At 52.4% G+C, this 22459-nt stretch overlaps 1 protein-coding gene across 2 annotated transcripts in view; it reads right to left on the bottom strand.

Annotated features, from left to right (window-relative positions):
• The window catches only part of RGS12 (regulator of G protein signaling 12), an 89840-nt gene that overhangs the window by 29896 nt on the left and 37485 nt on the right, over nt 1-22459 (bottom strand). For both annotated transcript variants that reach the window (XM_044379383.3, XM_048211929.2), the window contains exon 4: nt 21524-21545. In XM_044379383.3, coding sequence (XP_044235318.3) covers nt 21524-21545 — 22 coding nt within the window. The remainder of the gene's footprint in view (nt 1-21523; nt 21546-22459) is intronic.

Raw genomic sequence — 22459 nt, 5'->3', positions numbered from 1 at the left:
CTTTCCAGCGGACACAGCTAGGACACAGATTCACACACAGCCACACAAGCATCTCTACATTTAGCTGTACATCTACTAACACCATGAGTTCATACTGACACCTCCAACTCCGCCCCAACCCCAAGCATGTTCTCCTTTCCTAACTTTAACTACCCCCCAACCGTGGGGAACTGGGCTCCCATTGACCTGGATTGTATTTACTCATTTGCTCAAGCCCAGCACACGCCTGGACTCCCTACAAGATCACGCAACAATGGCTAACTCATAGCACCACAAAAAAATAAACCTACTAACTACGGTCAATCTTTCTTTGTAGTTCTGTGTATAAAATACACACAGAGTCAAACGCACAGTCTTAGGTGTAGGACTCAGTGAGTTGTAAATTATGTCATCTACCTCTTGAAGCCTGAGTTTGCTCACCAAGTGAACTCGTCCACTCTTCAACCAGGCCTTGAGAATGCCTGTCACCGGGTCACTGCAATGGTGAAATTCAGCTGCAAGGGGGAGCCCAGGTGGAGACTCGGGCCCCAGGATGGTGCTTTGATTTCCCATTAGGGCAGAAACTAACATTTGTAGGGTTTGGGGCCAGAACATGAATGAAGGACTTCAGCCTATGTGTCTAAATATTGAAAAAGCATCAAGGAGCTACCATGCTGCTAAGTAAGCTGTATTCTATAGCCTTCCTTCAACCTGGAAGAGCAGATCTGAATTTAGAATCTGGAACTTGTCTGAGCTCTGCACTGAAATGTGGCGGGGGGGGGGGGGCTGTCTGCACCCCACCGCCTTCTCTTCCCACCCCAGCTCGGCCCCCATCAGCCTCGCATCCAAGTCTGTCACATCATCCCCACAAAAACAGTCCCCCTTTGGACCGAAGAGTGTTCACTTCATTCCCCAGTTACCAACAAATCAAAGGCAGCAAGGCCATTTATTTTTTTCCCCAAAGAAATCGTACGTGGAATCCTTCTGAGCGGGTCCGCGTGGCTGGGGAAGGAAGAGGCCCAGATGACAACAGGTGGGCCAGACCTCGGGCTGGCAGCCTATTCTGTTCACCCTGGGCAGCCCCGCCCAGCCCCTGTCCCGCTGGTACTTACGGAGCCCCACTGATCACCAGAGCACAATTCTGGAACCCTACAAGCCCTTCCTCAAGACATGTCTAGAAACTCTTGCCGAGGTCAGAGGACCTCCCAGGGCCTGCCTGACGGTGGCCATGGATGGTGCCGAGCCCGCGGGCACGTGCTCCACGGTGAGGCCCCTGGTGCCCCTACGGCCCGATGACACAGCTCTGAAGAGAAGGTAAGACACCCGCAGTTCTTATGGAAGCTCGGGGGCACGAAGACACGTGGGCCCAGATGGGAGAAATCTAAACTCTGAGCCTTTCCTCGGGCAGTACTACAAGTCTGATTTATCACCGTTCTGGCAGAGCAGAGCAAGACACACTTTCCACGTCTGAAATGACACAAGTCCTTCTGGAGAGTGAAATGCCAAGCAGATGGGGTAAAATGCTGCAAGAGCTCACGAGGCCACGTGAGTGGGCAGAGCAGTAACCGAAAAGGGTCAGTGTGGGAAGTGTGAGGCGACAAGCGGAGACGGGCGCATCTTGTCGCTTGAACACTGAATTTTCAGGATTCTGGTCTCAGAGCCATCTACTACGACCACAAGTGGCCGGCGGACTAAAGGTGGCACTGACCACAGGCAGCCTCTAGGACTCCCCAAAAAGGGACACGGGGCATTTTTCAAAGATGAACCATTATCAGATTCATTTACTGCACTGGTTTGAATCTAAAAAACGTGCCTTGTTCACTTACTAGCTAATTCTTTGTGAAATTAATTTATTTCATTCCAATGGATAAAGCATGCTACTTTATGGACGTGCTTTTCTTCTATCCTGGTGCCAGGGCCGCACAGGGCACGTAGCTCTTCCAGCCACGGCCTGTCCTGTCCACGGGACGCTGTCCAATGCAGAAGCCCAAGGACCCCAAATTTGAGCTCCACGAGGAAGACTCAAAATGCTACTAACCCCTCCCCACAGCCGAGGCAGGGCCACCCACGCAGAAAACTAAGGCACAGCGATGGCCCCGGGCCTGCACTGACACGGGGCAGGGGGAGACGAGGCCGGGGGCTAGAGCGCTGGCCCTCAAGAAGGGAAAAAGATCAAGCACCCAACACTAAAGATGCTTGCGGCGGCAGGCAACGTCCTTCCCCAGAGACGGTGCTCAGGGACCACTCCTGTGAGTGGAAGAAAGGTAATCGTGAGACCAAGGCGAAGACCCACTTTACACGGCAGTATACACCGTGCAGCTGTAAGCTGGGACTTTCTGGGGACAGTTATGGAGTCATGGAGTTCTAACGAAGCTGGTACGGTAGATAGAAAACTAAACACAGGGGGCGCCTGGGTGGCACAGCGGTTAAGCGTCTACCTTCGGCTCAGGGCGTGATCCTGGCGTTATGGGATCGAGCCCCACATCAGGCTCCTCCGCTATGAGCCTGCTTCTTCCTCTCCCACTCCCCCTGCTTGTGTTCCCTCTCTCGCTGGCTGTCTCTACCTCTGTCGAATAAATAAATAAAATCTTAAAAAAAAAAAAAAACTAAACACAATGGAATATCTGTGCCTCTTCTATGGCTTCCAAAGAAAACGATCACATTTAAAAAGTCCTTTGTCCAAAACTGGGTTCCAAAAATCTGGTCCCCATGCTGGTCCCATGTCCCCTGGGGGCCTTCAGCCCCCCAGCACAGAGAAAGCTGGTGTTCACCTGCTGTCCCTCCAGCAGCAGGGGGCTGCAAGGCTCCCGGGATCACGGCCAGCAGACTGTTTCTCCAGCAGGTGGGACTAAAGCCTGGGGCGCCCACCTCGCAGGCTGGCTGTGGGGATCTGTCAAGCCTGACTCTTCTATGGAAGAAGCAGGTGATCAGGGCTCTGCTATACGGGGACCCCATTCTCTACGTTCTCTTCCTAAAACTGGGTGGGGACATTTAAGATGAACAGGAGGTAAATGGGCCACCTCTGGTTCTCATTTACTTGATAGATACGGTTGAAGTTCTATTCCGGGGTAAGCTCTGTCCCAGAGCAGGAATCTCACCCAGCTCCCCCCGGGGGGCTCACAGTGTGGGTTCCGCAGTCACACTGCCTGGTTGAATGAGAGCCCCAGTCTTCCCAGCTGGGCAAGGTCCTCACCCTTCTGTAAAACTGTGGTAAAAGTCATGTACCGACGTCACGGGGATACCGGGAGAACTGCCCTCCTTACTGACTATTGTGACAAATACTCCAGGCACATAGGAGGCATTCAATAACATCGGTTGAGTAAGTGGGTCATGTGTCCCAAATACACGAGCTAAGATGTGGTTCAGGCTAAAAGGCACATAACTTGAAATTACACGTGTCTTGCAGTTTTAATGCATAATTCAAGAAATATTTTCTCCTTTAAAAAATCTAAACATCAATCTAAAATCTCTATTGATCATTACCTAAATTCCCTGCCCTGTCTTCCCTCTCCAGAGAAAACCCACCTTATTAATTTGGTGTTGATCTTTCCAGATATTGTTTAATGCTTTTGCCAACATACATATGTTCCCATAGAAACAACGTGTATTGTTTAGGAAAGCTACGAATTTTTATCTTTCTGAATTCCATTAGTTCTAAAAGGCCTGGCCATGTGATTGATGTGCTTTGGGTTTTCTATTTTGATGTTAATATCATTCAAGAATAATAATTATTTGGTTTCCTCCTCTCTAAGCTTTTTGCACTTATTTCTTTTTCTTGCCTTACACTGTTGGCCAGAATTCCCAATACAACGTGACATAGTTGCTGAGACAGGGAACGTCCTTGCCTTATTCCCGGCTCTAATGAGAATGCTTCTAATGTTTAACCATCAAGTATAACTTTTAAAAATCAGAGCGGGCAATTCTATCAGATATTCCTCTAGCCTCTGTTGTGATAATCACATGGTTTATACTCTGTCACTCTTAAGAGACATAGCACAATCTATTTATATGCCTGTGATATTCCACTGCCAAATGTAAGTCCCATGAAGTCAGGGGCCCTGTTTGGTTTGCAAATGTATCTCCAGTGCCGAAAACAGTTTTTAGGAGAAAGTAGGAGCTCAAATATAATTGCTAAATGAATAAATGGCTCGTTAGTTTCTGCTTTATTACTTCCTTAATCTTAATTTACACTTATTTTTCTGTTCTGTTTTCCTACTTTCTTATGTTGAAAGCTTAGCTCCTGTTTTTCTAACAGTTCATTTCTATAATGTATACGTTTAATGCTATGAAATTTTCTCTGAAAACCACTTTGGCTATATCCCATGGTGTTAATATGTAGCACTATAATCGGGAAGCAGTTCTAAATTGTATTGTAATTTCCTGTTTAGTTTTCTCCCTGGCCCATAGATTATTTAGAAGTATAGACCTGAACTTACAAACGTGTGGGTTATTTTTTTGTCTTTTTTATGATTGGCATCTATTTAATTACACTCCTCAGCAGATGTGCTCTGTATGCTATAAGTATTTTTAAAATCTGTAACAATTCCATCTCTGGCATAGGATTTGGTCAACTTCAGTGAATATTTCACACACCTTTAGAAAAAAGTATATTCTCTATTAGGTATAAAGTTCTATATATACCTGTTAGATTTTATTTTTCCATTTATTTACCAGCTTGATCTCTTAGTTTCTGAAAAAGGTGCATCACAGTTTCTCCCCAGGTAAGTATCCACATGTAATGTGGTCCCATCTAAGTTTGCTTTATAGATGAGATGCTCTATTTTTGGTGCAAAGAGCTTCTCTTCTTACATTTTTTTTCACTTTGAGTTATTTTGTCTGAGATTCGTACTCTCATACCAGTTCTTCTTTCTTAGTATCTGCCTGTTGCATCTTCCTTCACTTGAGTATTTCAATCTGCCAGGGTTGTTTGTTTTAACATTGGACTTGCAACAACCTAAGTGGAGAGTTTGTACCATTCGATGCTTTTCTTCCCATGGATCCTGAGATCTTCTTCAGGACCTGTCCCTCCGGGCAGCTGTATCTGCCTCCAGCGCTCAGTTGTACTGAAATGCGGTCAGAACAACAGCGACACTCACAGCAGCAGCTGGGTCGCTGCAGCTCGTGATGACGGGCCAGGTGCTGCTCGCGGTGCACCACACGCAGAACTCACTTAATTCTCACGAGAACTCTGAGCTCGGTCCCGGAGCCCCACTGTGCATATGGGAGCGCTGAGGGACACCGCCAGGGGCAGAGGCAGGATGTGACCTCACTGTGCGCCCTGCTGCCTCTCACACTCCAGCTCCACTCACCCCAAAGGTCTGAGACTTGCCTTTTCTGCACCATCTCTAATGCTTCAAGCTGACCCACGCGTTCAATTCCACTGACACACTGATGACTCCTGAACTTTCTGCATTCGGTATCTGTTTATCCAACTGTCTAAATATCTCCCCTCAGACATTGAGTGCGCATCTCAAAAATCCCAGGTCCAAAGCAGAACTCTTGTTATTGCCCCACTATCTGTCTCCCCCCATCCTACTTCTTCCCATCCCTGCAAATGCCACAATTATCCCCCTAGGCACCAAAGCGAAAACCCAGAGGTCGGCTTTGGGACCCTGTCTCTTCACTCCACGCTTCCCCCACGGACACAGGCATTCTCTCTCAGGTTCCCCACTGCCACTAGCTGTCCCTTCTCACCTTCTTCTGACCCCTCCTGTCTCCCCAAACCCATACTAGGGCTAAGCTCAATTCATGTTTCAGGCTCAGCTTTGCTTGGCTATGCCAACCTCTGGCTGGGTCGGGCTCTGCACCTTTGCCACTCCAAACGGCATCACACCTGACCGCAGTCCACCAGTTACCCGCAGGCAGGCACGGCCTTTCCACTGGCTTCTCTCTGATGTGATGGGGCACCTTATATACAAATCCTCGAAAAGTCTCACATGTTGCAGGCTTCTCCCTCACCTTCTTTTTTTTTTTTTTTTTTAAAGATTTTATTTTATTATTTGACAGAGATAGAGACAGCCAGCGAGAGAGGGAACACAAGCAGGGGGAGTGGGAGAGGAAGAAGCAGGCTCCCAGCAGAGGAGCCTGATGTGGGGCTCGATCCCAGAACGCCGGGATCACGCCCTGAGCTGAAGGCAGACGCTTAACCGCTGTGCCACCCAGGCGCCCCCCTCCCTCACCTTCTTGTGGACAATGGAATTTATTTGAGGGTGACACATTAGCCTGAAATAATCTCAGTTAATCCTAGTTTTAGATATTTATGGAGATCAGTCATCTAAAAGAAATAGCTTGTTAAAAAAAAAAAAATAAACCAAGCCAGATTTAGTATTTATTCCTGGGGAATGACCTCAAGATCTTTATAGAGCAAAGCAGTAAGTGGTTACATAATGAAAATCACAAATGCACAGTTACAAAACAAATGTTTAACTCCAACAATCTTAATGTCAATGGCTGTTTGTGGCTTTATAATAACATTTCCAGAGAAAGCATCACTCAGAAGTGCTATATCTCGACCAGCTCAGACAGAAGCAAAGACGACTGGAGTACGGCCAGGGACGCACACACCGGCTCTGAGATGCACACGCAAATGCGTGGGGCCCGGAAGAGCGGAGATCCTACAGGCGCACAAAGCTGGGGCTGCGCTGCAGATCCCGCAACGTACCCGGAGTGAGAGCAATTACAGCACAAAGAGTCAACACAGTGACAGACAAAGAGGCCAACGGAACAAAAGACAGAGGCCAGAAACAGACCCGCAAATATACGATTACCTGATAAAGGTGCTGCTTCAATTCAGGGAGGAGAGGCTCAGCGTTGCAACACCTGGGGCAGGCCAGCTGGGCCTCAGACGGGACAGACGAGTCTTGTCCCCTGACTCACACTGTGCCCAAGAAACTGCCTCCAGATGATCTGAGATTTCAGTGGGAAACACTAAAACAATGGTTTTACCTTCATGGTCACGGGAAGGGCAAGGCCTGCTCTGCAAGGACATAAAAAGCATCACCAGAAAGGAAAACGGATAAACTGGACGACAGTAAGATGAAAAGCTTTGGTCAGCAGGTCAGCAGGAGACACCACTAGCAGAATGACCAGATAAGCTGCAGACGGGCTTACCTGCACACACAAAGTCAAGACAAAACTTATTTCTAGGATATATTTTTAAAATTTTCTACAAATCAATAAGGAAAGACAGCAATCTGATAGAAAAATGAGCAAAGTCTTGCACAGGCACTTCACAAAGAGGACAGCCAAGCGGCCAGAAACACAAAAGGTGCTCAGTTCATTGGTCATCAGGGAACTGCAAACACAAACCACAACCCAATGCCCCATATTCCCTATTTGGTGGCTAAAGGCAAACAGACAACGTGAAGCGTGGGGAGGATGTGATCGCACACATGCTGGCTGGTGTGCATACGGTAGAACCGTTCTGGAACACTGTGTCTACTACAGCTCCGCACACGCCGGCACTGTGCACCGGCCTGTCACAGCAGAAGCGCTCGCCGATGCCCGCCTCGAGTCCCACGCGGGCACGTCACAGCATACCACCAGCGACAGCCAGAAGTCAAAACCCACTCAACGGTCAGCAGCAGTCCCGTGGACTCACGGACAGTTATTGATACACACGATGTGTATAAAACTCCCAAGCCTCATATTAGACAGCAGCAGCTGGACGCTGAGTAGGACGTGTGGCATGAGTGCGCCGTGTTCAAGTTCAAAAACAGGCAAAACTGAGCGATGGTGTCTGCCGTCAGGCCAATGGTCTGCTTTGGGGTTAGGGACTGGAAAGGGGTACGAGGGGCTTCCGGGTGCTGGTAACACAGCGTGTGGCTTATTCTCCAAGAAAAAGTTTTCATGGCTTGAAGAACAGTTCTATCAAAAACACATCTGAGGTGTCTCAATGAAGTATTATCATGAAATGTGAGAAGAGAAGAAAGAGCAGTCTTTCTAAATGGGGAGCAAGTAATGTAAAATGTAACTTTGTATAATGAAATAAATTATTCTAATCAGACTTTGATATTGACATTCCTTTCCAGAGTTGTTATCTACAGTTTTTATATTCAAATCAGCAAGACTGAGTTTTGGGACTTGTCGTCAGGAACAAACACAGGGAGCTGTCCCAAGTGAGGACAGTCCCATGTGTGCTCCAAGTGGATGTGTCAGCTGGGGGTGGGGGGCAGGTAAGTGTGCCTCTGCACTCTTGCATTTCCACAGCAGTGGGGACAGTCTGCTGGAGGGAACACGGGGACACCCAGGAAGAGCCTGGGTCTGACAATGGAGAGGCCAAGTGTGAGCAAAGCCGGCAGAGAGGGCCGCGGGCCTGAGGGGCGGGGGCTCTGGTTCCTCCCCTCCTTCCAGCCACCAGCAGGACAGACGCAGGGAGCCCAGCCAAACCCAACCTGGGGCCCACCCTTTCCTCCCAAATTCCAGCTGTTTCTCCACAGTGAGTTCTTAAAGGTCAGTCACTCCTGTGTCAGTACGCTAGAGCTGGGGTAATGGGAACCAGCTCAAAGGGATGCCTTTATAAAGCTGGGGAGAGAGGACATTATGTCACAACTGTCAGATTTAGCAACACTTAAAACACGCATGAGAGCTTTCAGCACCCAAGAACTGGGCCAAGTGAGGGTCACCCAGATTTGCTCCTAGTGGTAGCAACGCGCTGAGCGCGGATACTCCCGAGCTGAAGCTACAGGTGTGCCTGTGACGGGCCTCCTGTCCACGTGCTGCTTAGCGGGCAAGTGCGCGCACTGCTGCCGGACCGTGAGGGTCAGAGGTCCTGCCCCTCTGGCCACCTGCGCAGCTGTGACCTGCACACAGGGAGCCGCCTGCTCGCAGGGAGGACTGCATGGGTTCCAGCATGTGGAGCACCCGGGAGAGGCCCTCCCAGCCCGAGGAAATGCACTCAGGCCCCTGGTGTTTCTGTACGGTGCTAGACAAGCCAGGAAGCCTCCTGAGGTGGTAGCTCCCCCAGACTGCCTCCAATCAGAGGAAGGGCACTTCCTGGGGCCCTCCGGGGTGTCCTGCACTAGTTCCTAGAGAGGACGGAGTGGTGCTGGAGACACAGGATGTCCCCCAAGTGAGAGGCAGAGCCTAGTTCTGACAGCTACAGGAGGCCCATCTGGCAGGGTCAGGGCAAGAGTTCCTCCTTCATTTCACTAGCTCCCTCTGACGCCATAACAAATTCTACCAGAATATTACAGGAACGTGAAGGTAACCCAAGCTTACTGGATTCCAGAATTCGGTGTTTGCTCATTCACTGGCCGTTCCAAGTGCCCAATACTGAGCCGGGATTGGATACACCAGGGACAGGGCTGGGGGGAGGAGAACCCACTCTTTCTGGGTTGTGAGGGCAGCTTTTATCCTATAGGTAATGGGAAATCATGGAGGTTCTTTGTGCAGGAAAGTGTCATGGTCTGAGTTTTGTTTAGAATTTGAGAAACCATATCCCACGATTATAGTGAAAAATATTATATCACAAGAATTCTATGTCTGGCCACGATGGAGTAACTGGGACCAGATTTCCCATCTTGCCACATATTATAGAAAACTAGACAAAACAGACCAACAACAGTTCTCACAAACTGGACCATAGTCACTGTAAGACTGATTCCTAATGGAAAAGAAATCAGTGAGGTGAGTCCGGAGACTGCCCAGCACCCCGTCAGCAGGCACCCACAGAGTGCAGCACAGGGAAGGGGGAGCCGCGCAGACGATGGCTAGCTCACCACACCGAACGGAGACTACACTCAGGGAAGCCCAGGGTGGCTAGAATCTGCAGGGGCTACAAGAGCGAGTGGAAAAGAGCTTCGGGGAGCTCACAGGAGCTTGTGTGGGCACAGGGTGAAACCCCACGAGGCTGGGCAAAGAGCAGCCGGTGAGCTGCAGGCTGACCTGCTCCCACAGCTCACGCAGGGTCGGGAGATCTCAGAGTCCCAAGCAGTTCTTGTGGGACACCTGCCCCTCCAAGGAGACCCCACATGTGTCAGGCTTAAGTAGTGTGGCTAAACCATCTTACAGTAAAAGCTACCTTAGTCTTGCCCTAAAAAAGCCTAAAAACAAGCCTCAAGGGGTTCAAGCCAACCCACAAGTAGCTTAACTGCCTATTAAACAAATGTCTATATTCTTCAAAGGAGACCACAAAATCCAGCACCAGCTGAAAATCTCTAGACACGTGAAGAGAAGAAAAATGTGACCCACGGCCAGTCAACAGGACAGACCCACGGATGACAGCGACGGCGAGTTAGCAGCCAAGGACTCGAAGACACGTAGAGGTGCTGCAAACACGGACGAAGACAGGCAGGGGTGCAGCGAGGAGGGGAAGGGCGGGAGGGGCCACAGAGGCACTGCCGGGGCAAAGACACAGCCTCGGGAGGGAGGAGGTCACCGGACGGCACGAAGATGCCGTAGACGCTGTAGAAGAGATCCGTGAACGTAAAGTCGGAGCTAAGGAATCTAGGACTGCGAAGCCTAGGAGAGAAAAAGGAGGACTGACACTGAACGCGCCTCCAGGGCGGTAACGTCCTTGTAATTAAAGTAGGAAATGCCGGATCCTTGAGAAGAACGCACACAACAAACCAAATCAAGAGCTGTCATAGTTGAACTGCTGAAAACCGCAACAAAGAGAAAATCTTAAAAGCCTTCTATGTGGTAGGCCCGCAGACACTTGACCTTACAGCTCGTCAAGCTTGGGGACAGGGCAGTTTTTCCTAGTTTGCACAAAGCTACTCTGACAGAGCCCTCTGGCAAAGCCCTGAGTCCTCCCCACCTACTTGTAAACCTTTCCACTAAATTATTCTGGCCAATCAAGTTTTCAGCCCCATCTTCAAAGTGCTTCCTCTCAGCAACTTAATAAATATTCTGAGAGTGATTCTATAACAACTTTTTAGACCATTCTGAAAGTCCTTTGGTAAAAAACCTCCAACATTTAAACAATATTATTTCAGGAGACTCTTTACGAAAGTAGAACACAGACTGAAAACTGCGCAAGTCACAAGTGCAGAGCTGGAGTCTCACGAGTGATGTGCCCTTGGAACCAGCTCCCGGATCAGCTCCCAGATCCAAAGGCAGAACGGGAGCAACCCGGGAGCTAGAGCCACTTCCCGGAGGGAGGACAGTTCACGAAAACAGTCTGAACAGCCACTCTTCACACTACAGCTTCGTAACAGAGGCTTCGCCCCCACCCAAGAATCAAAGAAATCGATTCCCTGGGAGCAGGAAGGATATACACCTGCTTCCAGATAGGGCCTGTCGGTGGAGGAGGAACGGACACAGGAGGGGAATGAAGGGACCTCCGCTGCGATTTCAATGCTTTAGAAAAAGGGTCTAAAGCAAATAAGCCCGAATGTTAACACGTGTTACTTCTGGGAGGTACGTACACCCTCACTGTGTGGCTTTATCACTTTAAACTTCTGTTTGCTCAAAAAAAAAGAAATACACAATAAAAATAATTACTAATAAGGACGCCTGGGTGGCTCAGTCAGTTAAGCGTCTGCCTTCAGCTTGGGTCATGATCTCGGGGTCCTGGGATTGAGCCCCACGTCATGGGGCTCTCTGCTCAGTGGGGAGCCTGCTTCTCCCTCTCCCTCTGCCCCTCCCCCTGCTTGTGTTCTCTCTCTCTCAAATAAATAAAGTCTTTAAAAAAAGAGAAAGAATTACTAATTAAAAACTCTCTCCAAATATCTTATAAAACTGGAAGGAAATAAGCACACTGGACGGCATCCTGGCGGAAGTCAAGTCCCCGCACGTCCCCAAACTAAAATCTACGGTCTGACTAGTGTTTACAAATACGTAGTACCTCATTCCCTATAAATACACTATGTTACTCTGCCTACAATTTTTCAGTTCTAAAGCAAACCATAAAGAATGTGATATATTAAACCAAAATAAAGAGTTCTGGTTAAAACAGCCCCTCTCACAGAGCAAATTACAAGTTAACATTCCATCTCTACTATTTAGCAAACATTTTTTAAAAACGTTCAGGTAGGCTGCACTGCTTTTCTGATGCAAAAAATGTGAATTCACCAAACTCTGTACAAAAACACATGGCGTGACTCTAGAAGCTTTTACAGCTCTTTCGCTTTCTTAATTTTATAGAATGCAGCTCCATTTGCCAGAAATACTAGAGACGACAATACCTTTTGCTCTGAATAAAGGCCGACACAGGTCAGCCCCCCGCTACTCCATCAGCAGGGGTCACCTCCCACCAGGGCTCACAGCAGCCTGACTCCGCAACCGCACAGCGATCCCCCAGATCCCCCAGACGGCAGAGGAGACGAAGACACAGACGGAGAGGACGCGCCCCAGAGGGCGGCCTGGGAGCTGTGCAGCCCCACGTGGTGGGAGCCCGAGAGCACTGGTCACGGAATCCTGCTGCGTGTGGCGTCCATAGAAGGAGTCAGTCATCTCCAGGGAACAGTCAGAAGCAAGAGGGAGTTTATCCGAGAGCTGCACTTACTCTCGCGCCAGATGATGTTAAGGGAGAGACTCTCCAAACCCCAAACACCTGAAACAGTAAGAGTCTTCTAGAAATCAAAGTTCACTATGAATGTGAAGTGGGTGGAGCTCAGAGCCTCGAGGCGGACTCACGTGGAGAGCTGGAGGTTGGCTTCCGGTGGGAAGAAGCAGAGACCCCCAGCCTAGAGGTGGGAAATGGGGGTCCTCCACTGGATCTGACCTAGGCCGTGCCCACCATCGTCCACTGGGTGTTTACCCAGAGTTAAGGAGGGGACAGAGCCCACAAACACATGGCCTGGCAGCCCAGGGGGCTGTGCTCAGCCCCAGTGCGTTCAAATTTCTGGGGGCAGAGCCCTTGCTGAGCCCTGGAGACAGAGCGGCCAGACCCAAGCCCCTCACCACCCGCTCCCAGAGGAGCAGGCAGAAAGGGGGATTGCAAAGCTCTTGTCTATCTACTCTCCTCTTTCATTTCCTACTGAAAGTTCTGTTTAGAAACAAAACAAGCCTGCACATGGCAGCGTCCCAAGTAAGCATGGGCACGTGAAGTAGGCTCATAGGCGCCTCTTCCCCACACCCCTGCAGGCGGGAGTGGGACAGAGACCACCAACCAGCCGCAGACCCCACAAGAGCAGCCGCGGAGGAGACGGTCTTGTGCCATAGGCTTCAAACAGGAGAAAGAAGAAAAGGAGGGGGAAAAAGCTAAAGAAATTAAAAAACAAAAACGTTTCTGCAAGTTCTCTGCCTGACCCACCCCTGGGTCCCCAGCAGTTGTCCTGGGGAAGGAGGTGACTCAGCAGAACCCTGATATTCCCAGTAAGACAGGCTAATGGGGAAGCTAGGGAGAGTGGGGATAAACCTTTGTGGGTACATCCCCCGCGGGCCCTGAGGATCTCAGCCCAGGCAGGGAGGACACAGGGGTTCAGGGCGAGCTCTCATTAGGCTGAGGATGTCAGTACCGGAAAGTGATCAGGGTCATGGAGACGGCTGACCTACACAGATGGGAACATGAGTGGACAGACGGGTAAACGGATGGGTGGGTGGACGGACGGACGCATGGATGAGACAAGGTACATAACATGCAACAGACAAACACAAAGTCCGGTCTGGAAGGAACAGTGTAAAGAATGTGAAAATCCTTTGTGTTCTAGGAGGGGACGGGGAGAGTACACAGCTGACAAAACAAACGGAGGACAAGACCAATATTACTATAGAACCAATAAAGAGGAAAAATAGACGAACTAGGTCTGAAAATCAAATTAATGACTTAGAAAAAAAGACTTTTGCAACCAAGTTGTATTGAGTATAAGAACAGACCGACTTTCTTGAAGAAGCAGAAACGTGAGGAGCAGAGCACCTGTGGGCTCTCAGAAAGCCGCTAGTGAGTCCAAGTGAGAGAGGAGACACAGAAGCCCGTGGAAGGGCTGACGGTAAGCCTTCTCTCCTCCACTCCCTGCAGAGCTGAAGTCCGCGGTCACGGGCTGTGGCCCTGAGGCCACGGCTGCGCATTCCACGGGTGAGGCAGACACTGTGGCCACGAACCCGGGAGGGGTGGGACAGAGGAGGAGCGTGAGAGGCTGCTGGCTGGGCCTCCCTTGGGCGTCTGAGCCACCGAGCAGCCTGAGTGCCCCCGGCCTGGTCCTGTCTGCCTGGCGGCATGCTGCAGGGGACCCCAATCTGCACGGGTGAGTTGGGGCGTCAGACGGCCTGGCTCCGCCCTGCTGTGCCCCTGCTTCAGCTGCTCTCTGCAGAGCAGCTCTGCGGTGCTGTTCACCTATTTTAGGGTGGCTGGACTGGGGTTGGGTTTTTTGTTTAAAGATTATTTGAGAGAGAGAGAGAGCGAACATGAGCAGGGGGAGGGGCAGAGGGAGAGAATCTCAAGCAGACCCGCCGCTCACTAGGGAGCCCGACATGGGACTGGATCCCACGACCCATGACATCACGACCTGAGCCGAAATCAAGAGTCAACTGCCCAACTGACTGCGCCACCCAGGCACCCCTGGGGTGACTTTTTTTTAAAGCCATTTTCTGTTTACTTTTTCTTATTACTTAAATTATTTATAACACATATGTATCATTTTACCCAAAAAGGTCATTTTCCTCAAATACGGACTATGTAAAAATAAAGCGGGTGTTAAGCGTCAGTGGCTGGGAGGGGAGACGCGACATGGGAGCTGGACCCCCCTGCTCCGTGTCGCTCTGCGGCTGCCACCCGCACATGGCCCTACCTGTTGGAGCCTCAGCTCTCGCTCTCCCAGCCTCTGGCATGAACGGAGCACCACTGGTCCCTGGGGTCCTCTGAGCAGACGTGTGCCATGGCAGGAGGAGTGATCTCAGGGCTCTAGAGGGCTCCAGTGTGTGAGTAGCCGGAGTTAGTCACCAGTCTGCTGGGGGACATTCGGGCCTGCCTAACCGCGCGGCCATCAAGACGGAGACGGAGCAGCGTGCACCGTGGCAGGCACGGCGCCGGCACGCAGCACAGCTCTCCCCCTCGGCCCCACCGTGCCCAGCGCCCGCGGGGCCTCCTCCCCGGGCTCCTCCAGGCCCTCTGCCTCCCTCAGAGAATGCCGAGGCTGAAGGTCGGAACTGCTCAGTGCTGGCCGTGTCGTCAGATGCCCCTCTGCAGAAGATTTGCAGACCATACCTGGTAAAGGAGTCATATCCAAAATATACAAGATACTCTTACAATTCAGTAACAAAAACCCAAATAACCAGATAAAAAAGGAGCTGCACAGTTTTCTGAAGAAGACATGCGGATGGCCAACAGGTACGTGAAAAGATCCTCAGCATCCCTCGTCCTCAGGGAAATACAGGTCAAAACCACAGTGAGGACCCACCTCACCCTCACTAGGATGGCCCTCATTGAAGAGACAAGAAACAACAGGTGTTGGCAGCAGGTGGAGAAAAGGGACCCTCGTGCACTGTTGGTGGGAAGGTGAGTTGGTGCAGCCACTGTGGAAACAGTATGGAGGTTCCTCAAGAAATAAAAATAGACCCACCCTATGACCCAGCAGTCCTACCTCTGGGTATGTGTCTGAAGGGACTGAAATGAGGACGTCAAAGAGAGATCTGCACCCCCATGTTCACAACAGTCAAGACACGGAAACAAGTGTCAGTCGACAGGCGAAGGGATAAAGGCATTGTGACATATCCATACAGTGGAGCATTAGCTGGGCTTCACGAAGGAGTCCTGCCTTCGAGACGCCGCGGATGAAGCCAGAGGACATTGTGCTGTGTGAAGTCAGCCAGACACGGTCAGATACTGTGCATTCTCCCTTGTGCATGGGATCTAAAACACAGCTGATGCTTGGACAGCATGGGGGTTGGGGTGCCCTGACCCCAATCCCCGCACAGTCAAAAATCCAAAAATCCATGTATAACTTCTGACTCCTCAAAAACTTAACTACTAGTAGCCTACTGTTGACTGGGAGCCTTACCGATGACACACACAGTCGATCCACACATATTCTGTGTGTCATTTGTACCACAGGCCGTATTCTCACAATAAAGGAGGCCAGAGAAAAGAAAATGTTATTAAGAAGATCATAAGAAAAATACACTTACAGGACTGTCCTGTATTTATCAGGGGGAAAAAAACCCTGTGTCTCAGCGCACCTGTGCTGTTCAGGGTCAGCTGCAGTCAAGTCCACAGAGGCCAAAGACAGAACGGTGGCCAGCGGGGGCAGGGCGAGGGGGACACAGGAGACGCTGGTCAAGCTTTACAGAGTTTCAGTTACAAGATGAGTAAGCTCTGAGGACCTCAGGTACGAACGGAGACCACACTTCACAAACTCGTGCTGTACACTGGAGATCTGCTAAGTCAACGGTAAGGGCCTCACCACACGCACGCACACACACGGACGCATACACGCACGGACACACACGGACGCACGCACACATGCTCGCAGGCACACACACGCACGGACGCGCGCACACACATGCTCGCACACACACGCACGGACGCACGCACACTCACACGCGCACACACATGCACGCACACGTACACATGCTCGCACATGCACACACGCACACACACGCATGGACGCACGCACACACGCACGGACACACACGGACGCACACACACACATGCTCGCACACGCACGCACGGACGCTCACACGCGCACACACGCACACATGCTTGCACGTGCACACATGCACACACACGCACGGACGCGCGCACGCACACACACGCACACACACGGACGCGCGCACGCACACACACGCACACACACGGACGCACGCACGCACACATATGCACACACATGCACACACACGCATGGACGCACGCACACACGCACGGACACACACAGACGCACACACACACATGCTCGCACACGCACGCACGGACGCACGCACGCTCACACGCGCACACACGCACACATGCTTGCACGTGCACACATGCACACACACGCACGGACGCGCGCACGCACACACACGCACACACACGGACGCACGGACGCACGCACACACGCACGCACACATGCTCGCACGCACACGCACACACATGCTCGCACACGTGCACACATGCTCGCACGTGCACACACGCATGGACGCAAGCATGCACAACATGCACACATGCTTTCACACACACGCACAACGCTCGCACGTGCACACACGCACACACGCACGGACGCATGCACACACACGCGCACGCACGAAACCATGTGAGGTGATGGGCATGTTAATTATCTTGATTGTGGTAATCATTTCACAACATATATGTATATCAAATCATCACATCGCATACCTTAAACACACAATTTTGGTCAACTATGCCTCAATAAAGCTGGGAAAAATTAAAATAAAATAATTGTAAAAAGAAACCCAAGGCCCAAGGTCCACGACATGTATGATCTTAGTGGCTGCCTAAAAGGACGTATTTAGTTGCGCTCCACACTGGCTATGGTTACTAAATGATCCCAACCTGCCAGCACAGCCTCTTCGCTCCCAGTTACACAGGAACTAAGGAGCAGGGGACATCTCCCCATCTCCCTGCTACTGAGCGCTGAGCACTGAGGCAGGACGGGCACTGCCCTGGAGTTTGCAAAGCCAAGGCCTATGTGCTGGGTTGATGAAGCCCAGCACAGGCCCATGGGCCCTGGCCATGCAGGGCTTCTCAGCTGCCCTGTGACTCCTGACCCGCCAGCCCGGGGACATGCCGGCCATCTCCCCACTGCCCAGTGGCTCGCCGTACTGTGCATGCCCTTGCAAAGTGCAGACAGAAAACAGGGTAGAGAGTAGGCCTAAAATCGAAGGCCATCTGCATTCAGAAAACAAACAAGAATTAAAGACCACATGTCTTTTATCTGGTATTATTTCTGATGTTAAAACAATAATCAAAACCAGTAGGAATGACTGCTGTTAGTTTATATGGTGCAGAGTTCATAGCTGACTTCACAAACATGTGTCTCTGTTAGTAAGAGGTGATGGACGGCAGCTTCTGGAGGAAGACAAGAGACCAGGCCCCTGCCCCGTGTGCGCTGGCCGCCTGGGAGGAAGAGAAGCACCCGCACCCAGGCGCTCGGGCCTCGGCCGTGGCCCCGCGACGCAAGCAGCCCTTCTGCTTCTGTGCTCTACCAGGTGTGCTTCTCCTGAGCGTGTCTGCTTGTGTTTGCAGAGGGTTCCACTAAGAAATGAAAACTTAGAAAGCCACTGTCCCAACTGAGGCTCTGGCGGGCCCCTGCGTGTCCTGTGAACGCCTTAATTCGGTCATTCTTCCAGCAGACACCCTCTGTCCCGCCTGCTGTGGGGTGCTGAAGCTGCCGCAGGGAGGCCACCTGCTAGCGGGTGGACGGGCAGACCACGCAGCCACAGATGAATAACCGGGCTGAGACTCGGGCTGCGAGTACGGCTGGCAGCGGGCACAGGCCCCTCTGAGGGGCTGCCTCAGGGCGCTTGGCCTGAGGGGCAGGTGAGACCAGGGCGGGAGGACGGTGCCACCTCCAGCCCCCGCAGCTCTGAGCAGGTGTCAGCAAGCCGCAGAGGGCTAGCCATTTAGGGGAAGGGAGTGCAGGGAGGCACCGCGGCGTGGACAGGCCCCCGAGGGGACAGAGAGGCTCTGGGAGCGGCGCTCAGAGAGCCGAGAGCCGGAGGGGTGAAGTGTTCCTGTGGCAGCCGGGGCGGAGGTGTCACGCAGCTCCTGCGGGGACGGTGCCCGCGGCCGCGCCCGCCACCGTGTGCCTGGGGTGGGGGCGCTTACGCGAACGCTCCCCCTCACTCCTCACTTCTCGGCTTCAAAAGGCACATCTAGGAATGGCAGAAACCAGCCTAACCTTTCGGGGACGTAGGAGTTGGGTGGGAGGGGAATCCTGGCAAAGCTGCTTCGTACGGGGTGAAAAAAAAAAGGAGAGAAATAAAATACAAGAACAAGCTTTCATTACAAGAAAGCCACACTGTCCCGAAGCCCAGACTGAGAGAGCCGGCCGGCCCCTCTCGTAGCCACACCGGAGGCCCGCGGACAGAACAAAACTGGCACTTCTGGTTTTCGGCTGTGGGCATCCTCTGTGAGCAAGTTTTGAATAACTTCCCACAGGGCGACTGCTCCATTTTTAAGCCTCTCTATAATGCTAGAATGTTCTTCCTTTCCTTGAGGCAGAATCTGCCCCTGGACTTCACCCCCGGTCCTGGCTCGGCCTCCCACAGAGGCCAGCCTCTAACCCTGCCTGCGCAGGGGGGGCTCTGGTTGCAGGGAGCAGTCGATGAGCCCCTCTCCTTGTGAGAAAGTGGAAAATACTCTTCAAGTTGACAAGGATCACAAAGACAGCATTACCCACTTCCTTAAAATGAAGCCACACAACTAGACGGTGAGAGGCTGTAAGATAAAGGGACACTATGTGAAAAGGAAGACAAGAGTTGCTGACGGTGTTTCTGAGTGGGTGACCAACTCCTCACCAAAGCCACCCGGGACATCCACGTGGAGACCACCCCAACCTGTGAACCGGCTCCCCAGGCCCTGCCCTCCTCCCGGAGAAGCTGTGCTGCTGGCCCCTCGGGGAGCCCAACTGTCCTGGCCGGCACGGCATCTCCAACATGCCCGTGTGGAAACCCCGAGCCTCCTTCTGGGTCCACTCAACAGGCTCCCGTCCGCCGCTGGGAAGGTGTCCCCGGGAAGTAGGGTCAGGGACTGGGGGGCCAGGGCTGGACCTGGGGCAAGATGGGGCTGGAAGACAGGCGCCATGAGTCTCGGCAGCCGGGCTCCCTCCGCAGGCTCTGTGCTCCGGCCGACCTCAGGGTCCGAATCCCTGAATCCCAGCCACTAACTTGGTGTCTGTGTGACTCTGATCAGCGCAGCCTGTGTCCGGCTCCGCGTGCTCATCTGTAAGATGGCAGAAGAGAATATGTACCTCCTAGAATGAGCGCGAAAATTCAACAAGAAACTTTCTCTTCTTACAAATCAGTAGGAAAATCCAAGGTGGGAAAATAAAAGCATTTAAAAAACGAAATAAAACACATATAAGCTGTCTGGAGCAGTTCCTGAGATCCAGGGCGTGTTCATGAAACAGTGAGCCCGTCCCTTCCCACCTCTGGCATGGAGGCCCCGCGATGGAGAAGGGCCGGGAAGGTGCCAGAGGCACCCGGGTCTGCGGGGGGGGGGGGGGGGTGCTGGAAGCCCTGCGGGGGAGGGGCCCTGCCTGCTACCAGCGGGGCACTGCTTCCCCAGGAAGGACACACAGGACCGTGAGTCGGGGAATCCCCACACTTGGGGGCTTGGCTTTGTACCCACTCTGAGTGGAAAAGATTCGCAACCTCCGGGGCTCCCGCACCCACTGCTGACAGAACAAAACTGTCACGAAGATTAGGTTTAATATTTACGATGAAATTGAACTTCTCACATTTACAAATCTCCCGCAGAAATGAATGTCTTCTACCAGGAAAGAAGGGTAAGCATGAACAGAATGTTATAAAAACCACTCATTTTTATCCTGGATTTGGTTACCGGTCCTGTTTCTTTTCATTAAGGAAATTGTTCCCACTCCCAGCTCAAGACCGATTAAATGGCATGATTATCACCGTGTGTAAAATAGGGAACATAATCCCTTTCATTAAAATAAATAAATCCCCAAACACAACCTTCAGGATCCGTGACCCCAGCCTCAGGAATCAGCACATCTGTAATTCACGAGGTGCTTGGTGGGCGCCCCGCGAGCGGTGGGGAGCAGGGCCGCAGGCTTGGGGCCGAGCCGCCCGCCGTGCTGGTAGCCCTGTCCAGGGCCCGCCACCAAAGCCAGCAGTTGTGGGACAACAGACAGTGTCCAGAAAACCATGCTGAGTTTCTCTTTCCCTTGTGGTCCCTGGGCACCCTCGAGCCCCACACCTGTCCCGCTCTGGCCGCCACGGCCTGCCCGCAGACCCACAGCCAGCAGACCATGAGAACATGGGGCTCATGCTTTTTGATACACTAGAAAATTCAACTCTCAAAAGACAGAAGAACAGATTAATTAAAACATGCGGAAAACAAAAGGGAACTTTCAGCATGAGGACTTTCATGAGTATCTAAGAACGTTGGAACCAGCACTGAGCTAAAAGCACGAGGTTCCGTCTGAGCAAGTTCTAGTCAAAGAGGACATCTGTGGCCTCTCCGTGCTGGATCGCTCCCAGGAAGGAGTCCCCACGTACGACACTATTTAGAGGCAGGAAGAAGGCTTCCTCTCCACCCCAGGGCCTCAACTCACCCACTGTGCTCTTCCTAGGAAAGGGACACATAGCACCTGAGTCTCACCCGAATTTCCAGAATTGCTCAAATTCGGCCAGAGCTTTGAAATCTTCGCTTGCTGGTTAGCAAGCTGGCGTGTTTGGACGCGTCAGCACAGGTGTGGGATGGGACGCGCTGCCGCTGAGGCCGGCTCGGCCTCGAGGGCTCCACCCGCTCAGGGCCAGGCTCCTAACATGTCTCTGCAATGAACGGCTTCCAGAACTCGCGTCCCAGCGACCTGGGAGCCATGGCAAGCTCCCCCACCTCAGCCCTTCAAAAACCCTCCCCCAGGGGACGGGGAGAGGCAAGGCAAACGTCTCTTCTGGGTGAATCAATGACAAATACACTTTCACAATTTGAACACTTCATTAAAAATAATAAAAATAGACATCAGAAATTGTGACTTACCACCATCAGATACAGTTGCAGACTGAAAGAAAAGAGAGAGAGACATGAGTTAATGAAGCCTCATGACAAGTCGGGAAGCAGCAGGTCCGTCGTGTGAGTGCGGGGCTCCCAGCTCCGGACGCGGGCGACCGGGGACACGCGGGCACCTCAGTGAGCCGAGCGCCGCGCTCCCACTTCCTGAGCGAACCCCGCCCAAGCCGGGCGGGCCAGGGACACAGGGCTCTGCGCAAGTCATCACCACTTTCATGGGAAGAAACAAATCCCAGCACGTTTGGCACCTTCAGAACACCTCGGAGAAAGCTGGCTCAGGAGCCGACGGCGGCGCAGGCCGTGTATGCGGCGCACGGGGCACCGAGGAGGCAGGCCTCCTGCACGCCACGCCGGCGGCCACCCCATGCCGGGCCGTTCCATCACCTCCACCTGCGCGGGGACCCAGGCCCCTCCGGGGGTGTGGGGGACGGGTGCCGGGGACAGCCCCTCAGGGGTCAGCCCCAGCCCACCCTCCAGGAGGGAGCCTGGACAGCGTGGGAGCCGAGCAGAGGAAGGCGGTTGGCTCAAAGGCACCAGGGCAAGCAGGAACAAGTTGTGCAAGAGGACAACAGGCCAGTAGGAAACAGGAGGCCATGAGGAAGGTCCTGGAAGGACAGACAGTCGGAATAACAAAAGCCCAGTCGGAGGAAGGCTCCCAGGTGCTGCGCAGGCCACAGGCCAGTAGGGAAGTGGGGAAAGGGGAGGAGCGGGTGAGGAAGGAGAGGATCTGGGTGCACAGACACGGGAAGTGGGAAGGAGCCCATGAGGGAAGGACGCGGGAGCCTGCAGGGGGCACCTTGCACTCCTGCTGGATGTCCTGGCCACAGCAGAGGCCGCGTTCCCCAGGACGGCCTTCCTCGAGCGACCCCCAGAGTCACCATGCGGGGGACACCTTGCAGTCCTGCT

The sequence above is a fragment of the Ursus arctos genome, unplaced genomic scaffold (assembly GCF_023065955.2).
Source record: "Ursus arctos isolate Adak ecotype North America unplaced genomic scaffold, UrsArc2.0 scaffold_9, whole genome shotgun sequence".
NCBI lineage: Eukaryota > Metazoa > Chordata > Mammalia > Carnivora > Ursidae > Ursus > Ursus arctos.
Note: the sequence above shows the minus strand (reverse complement) of the source record. Positions and strands in the feature narration are given on the sequence as shown.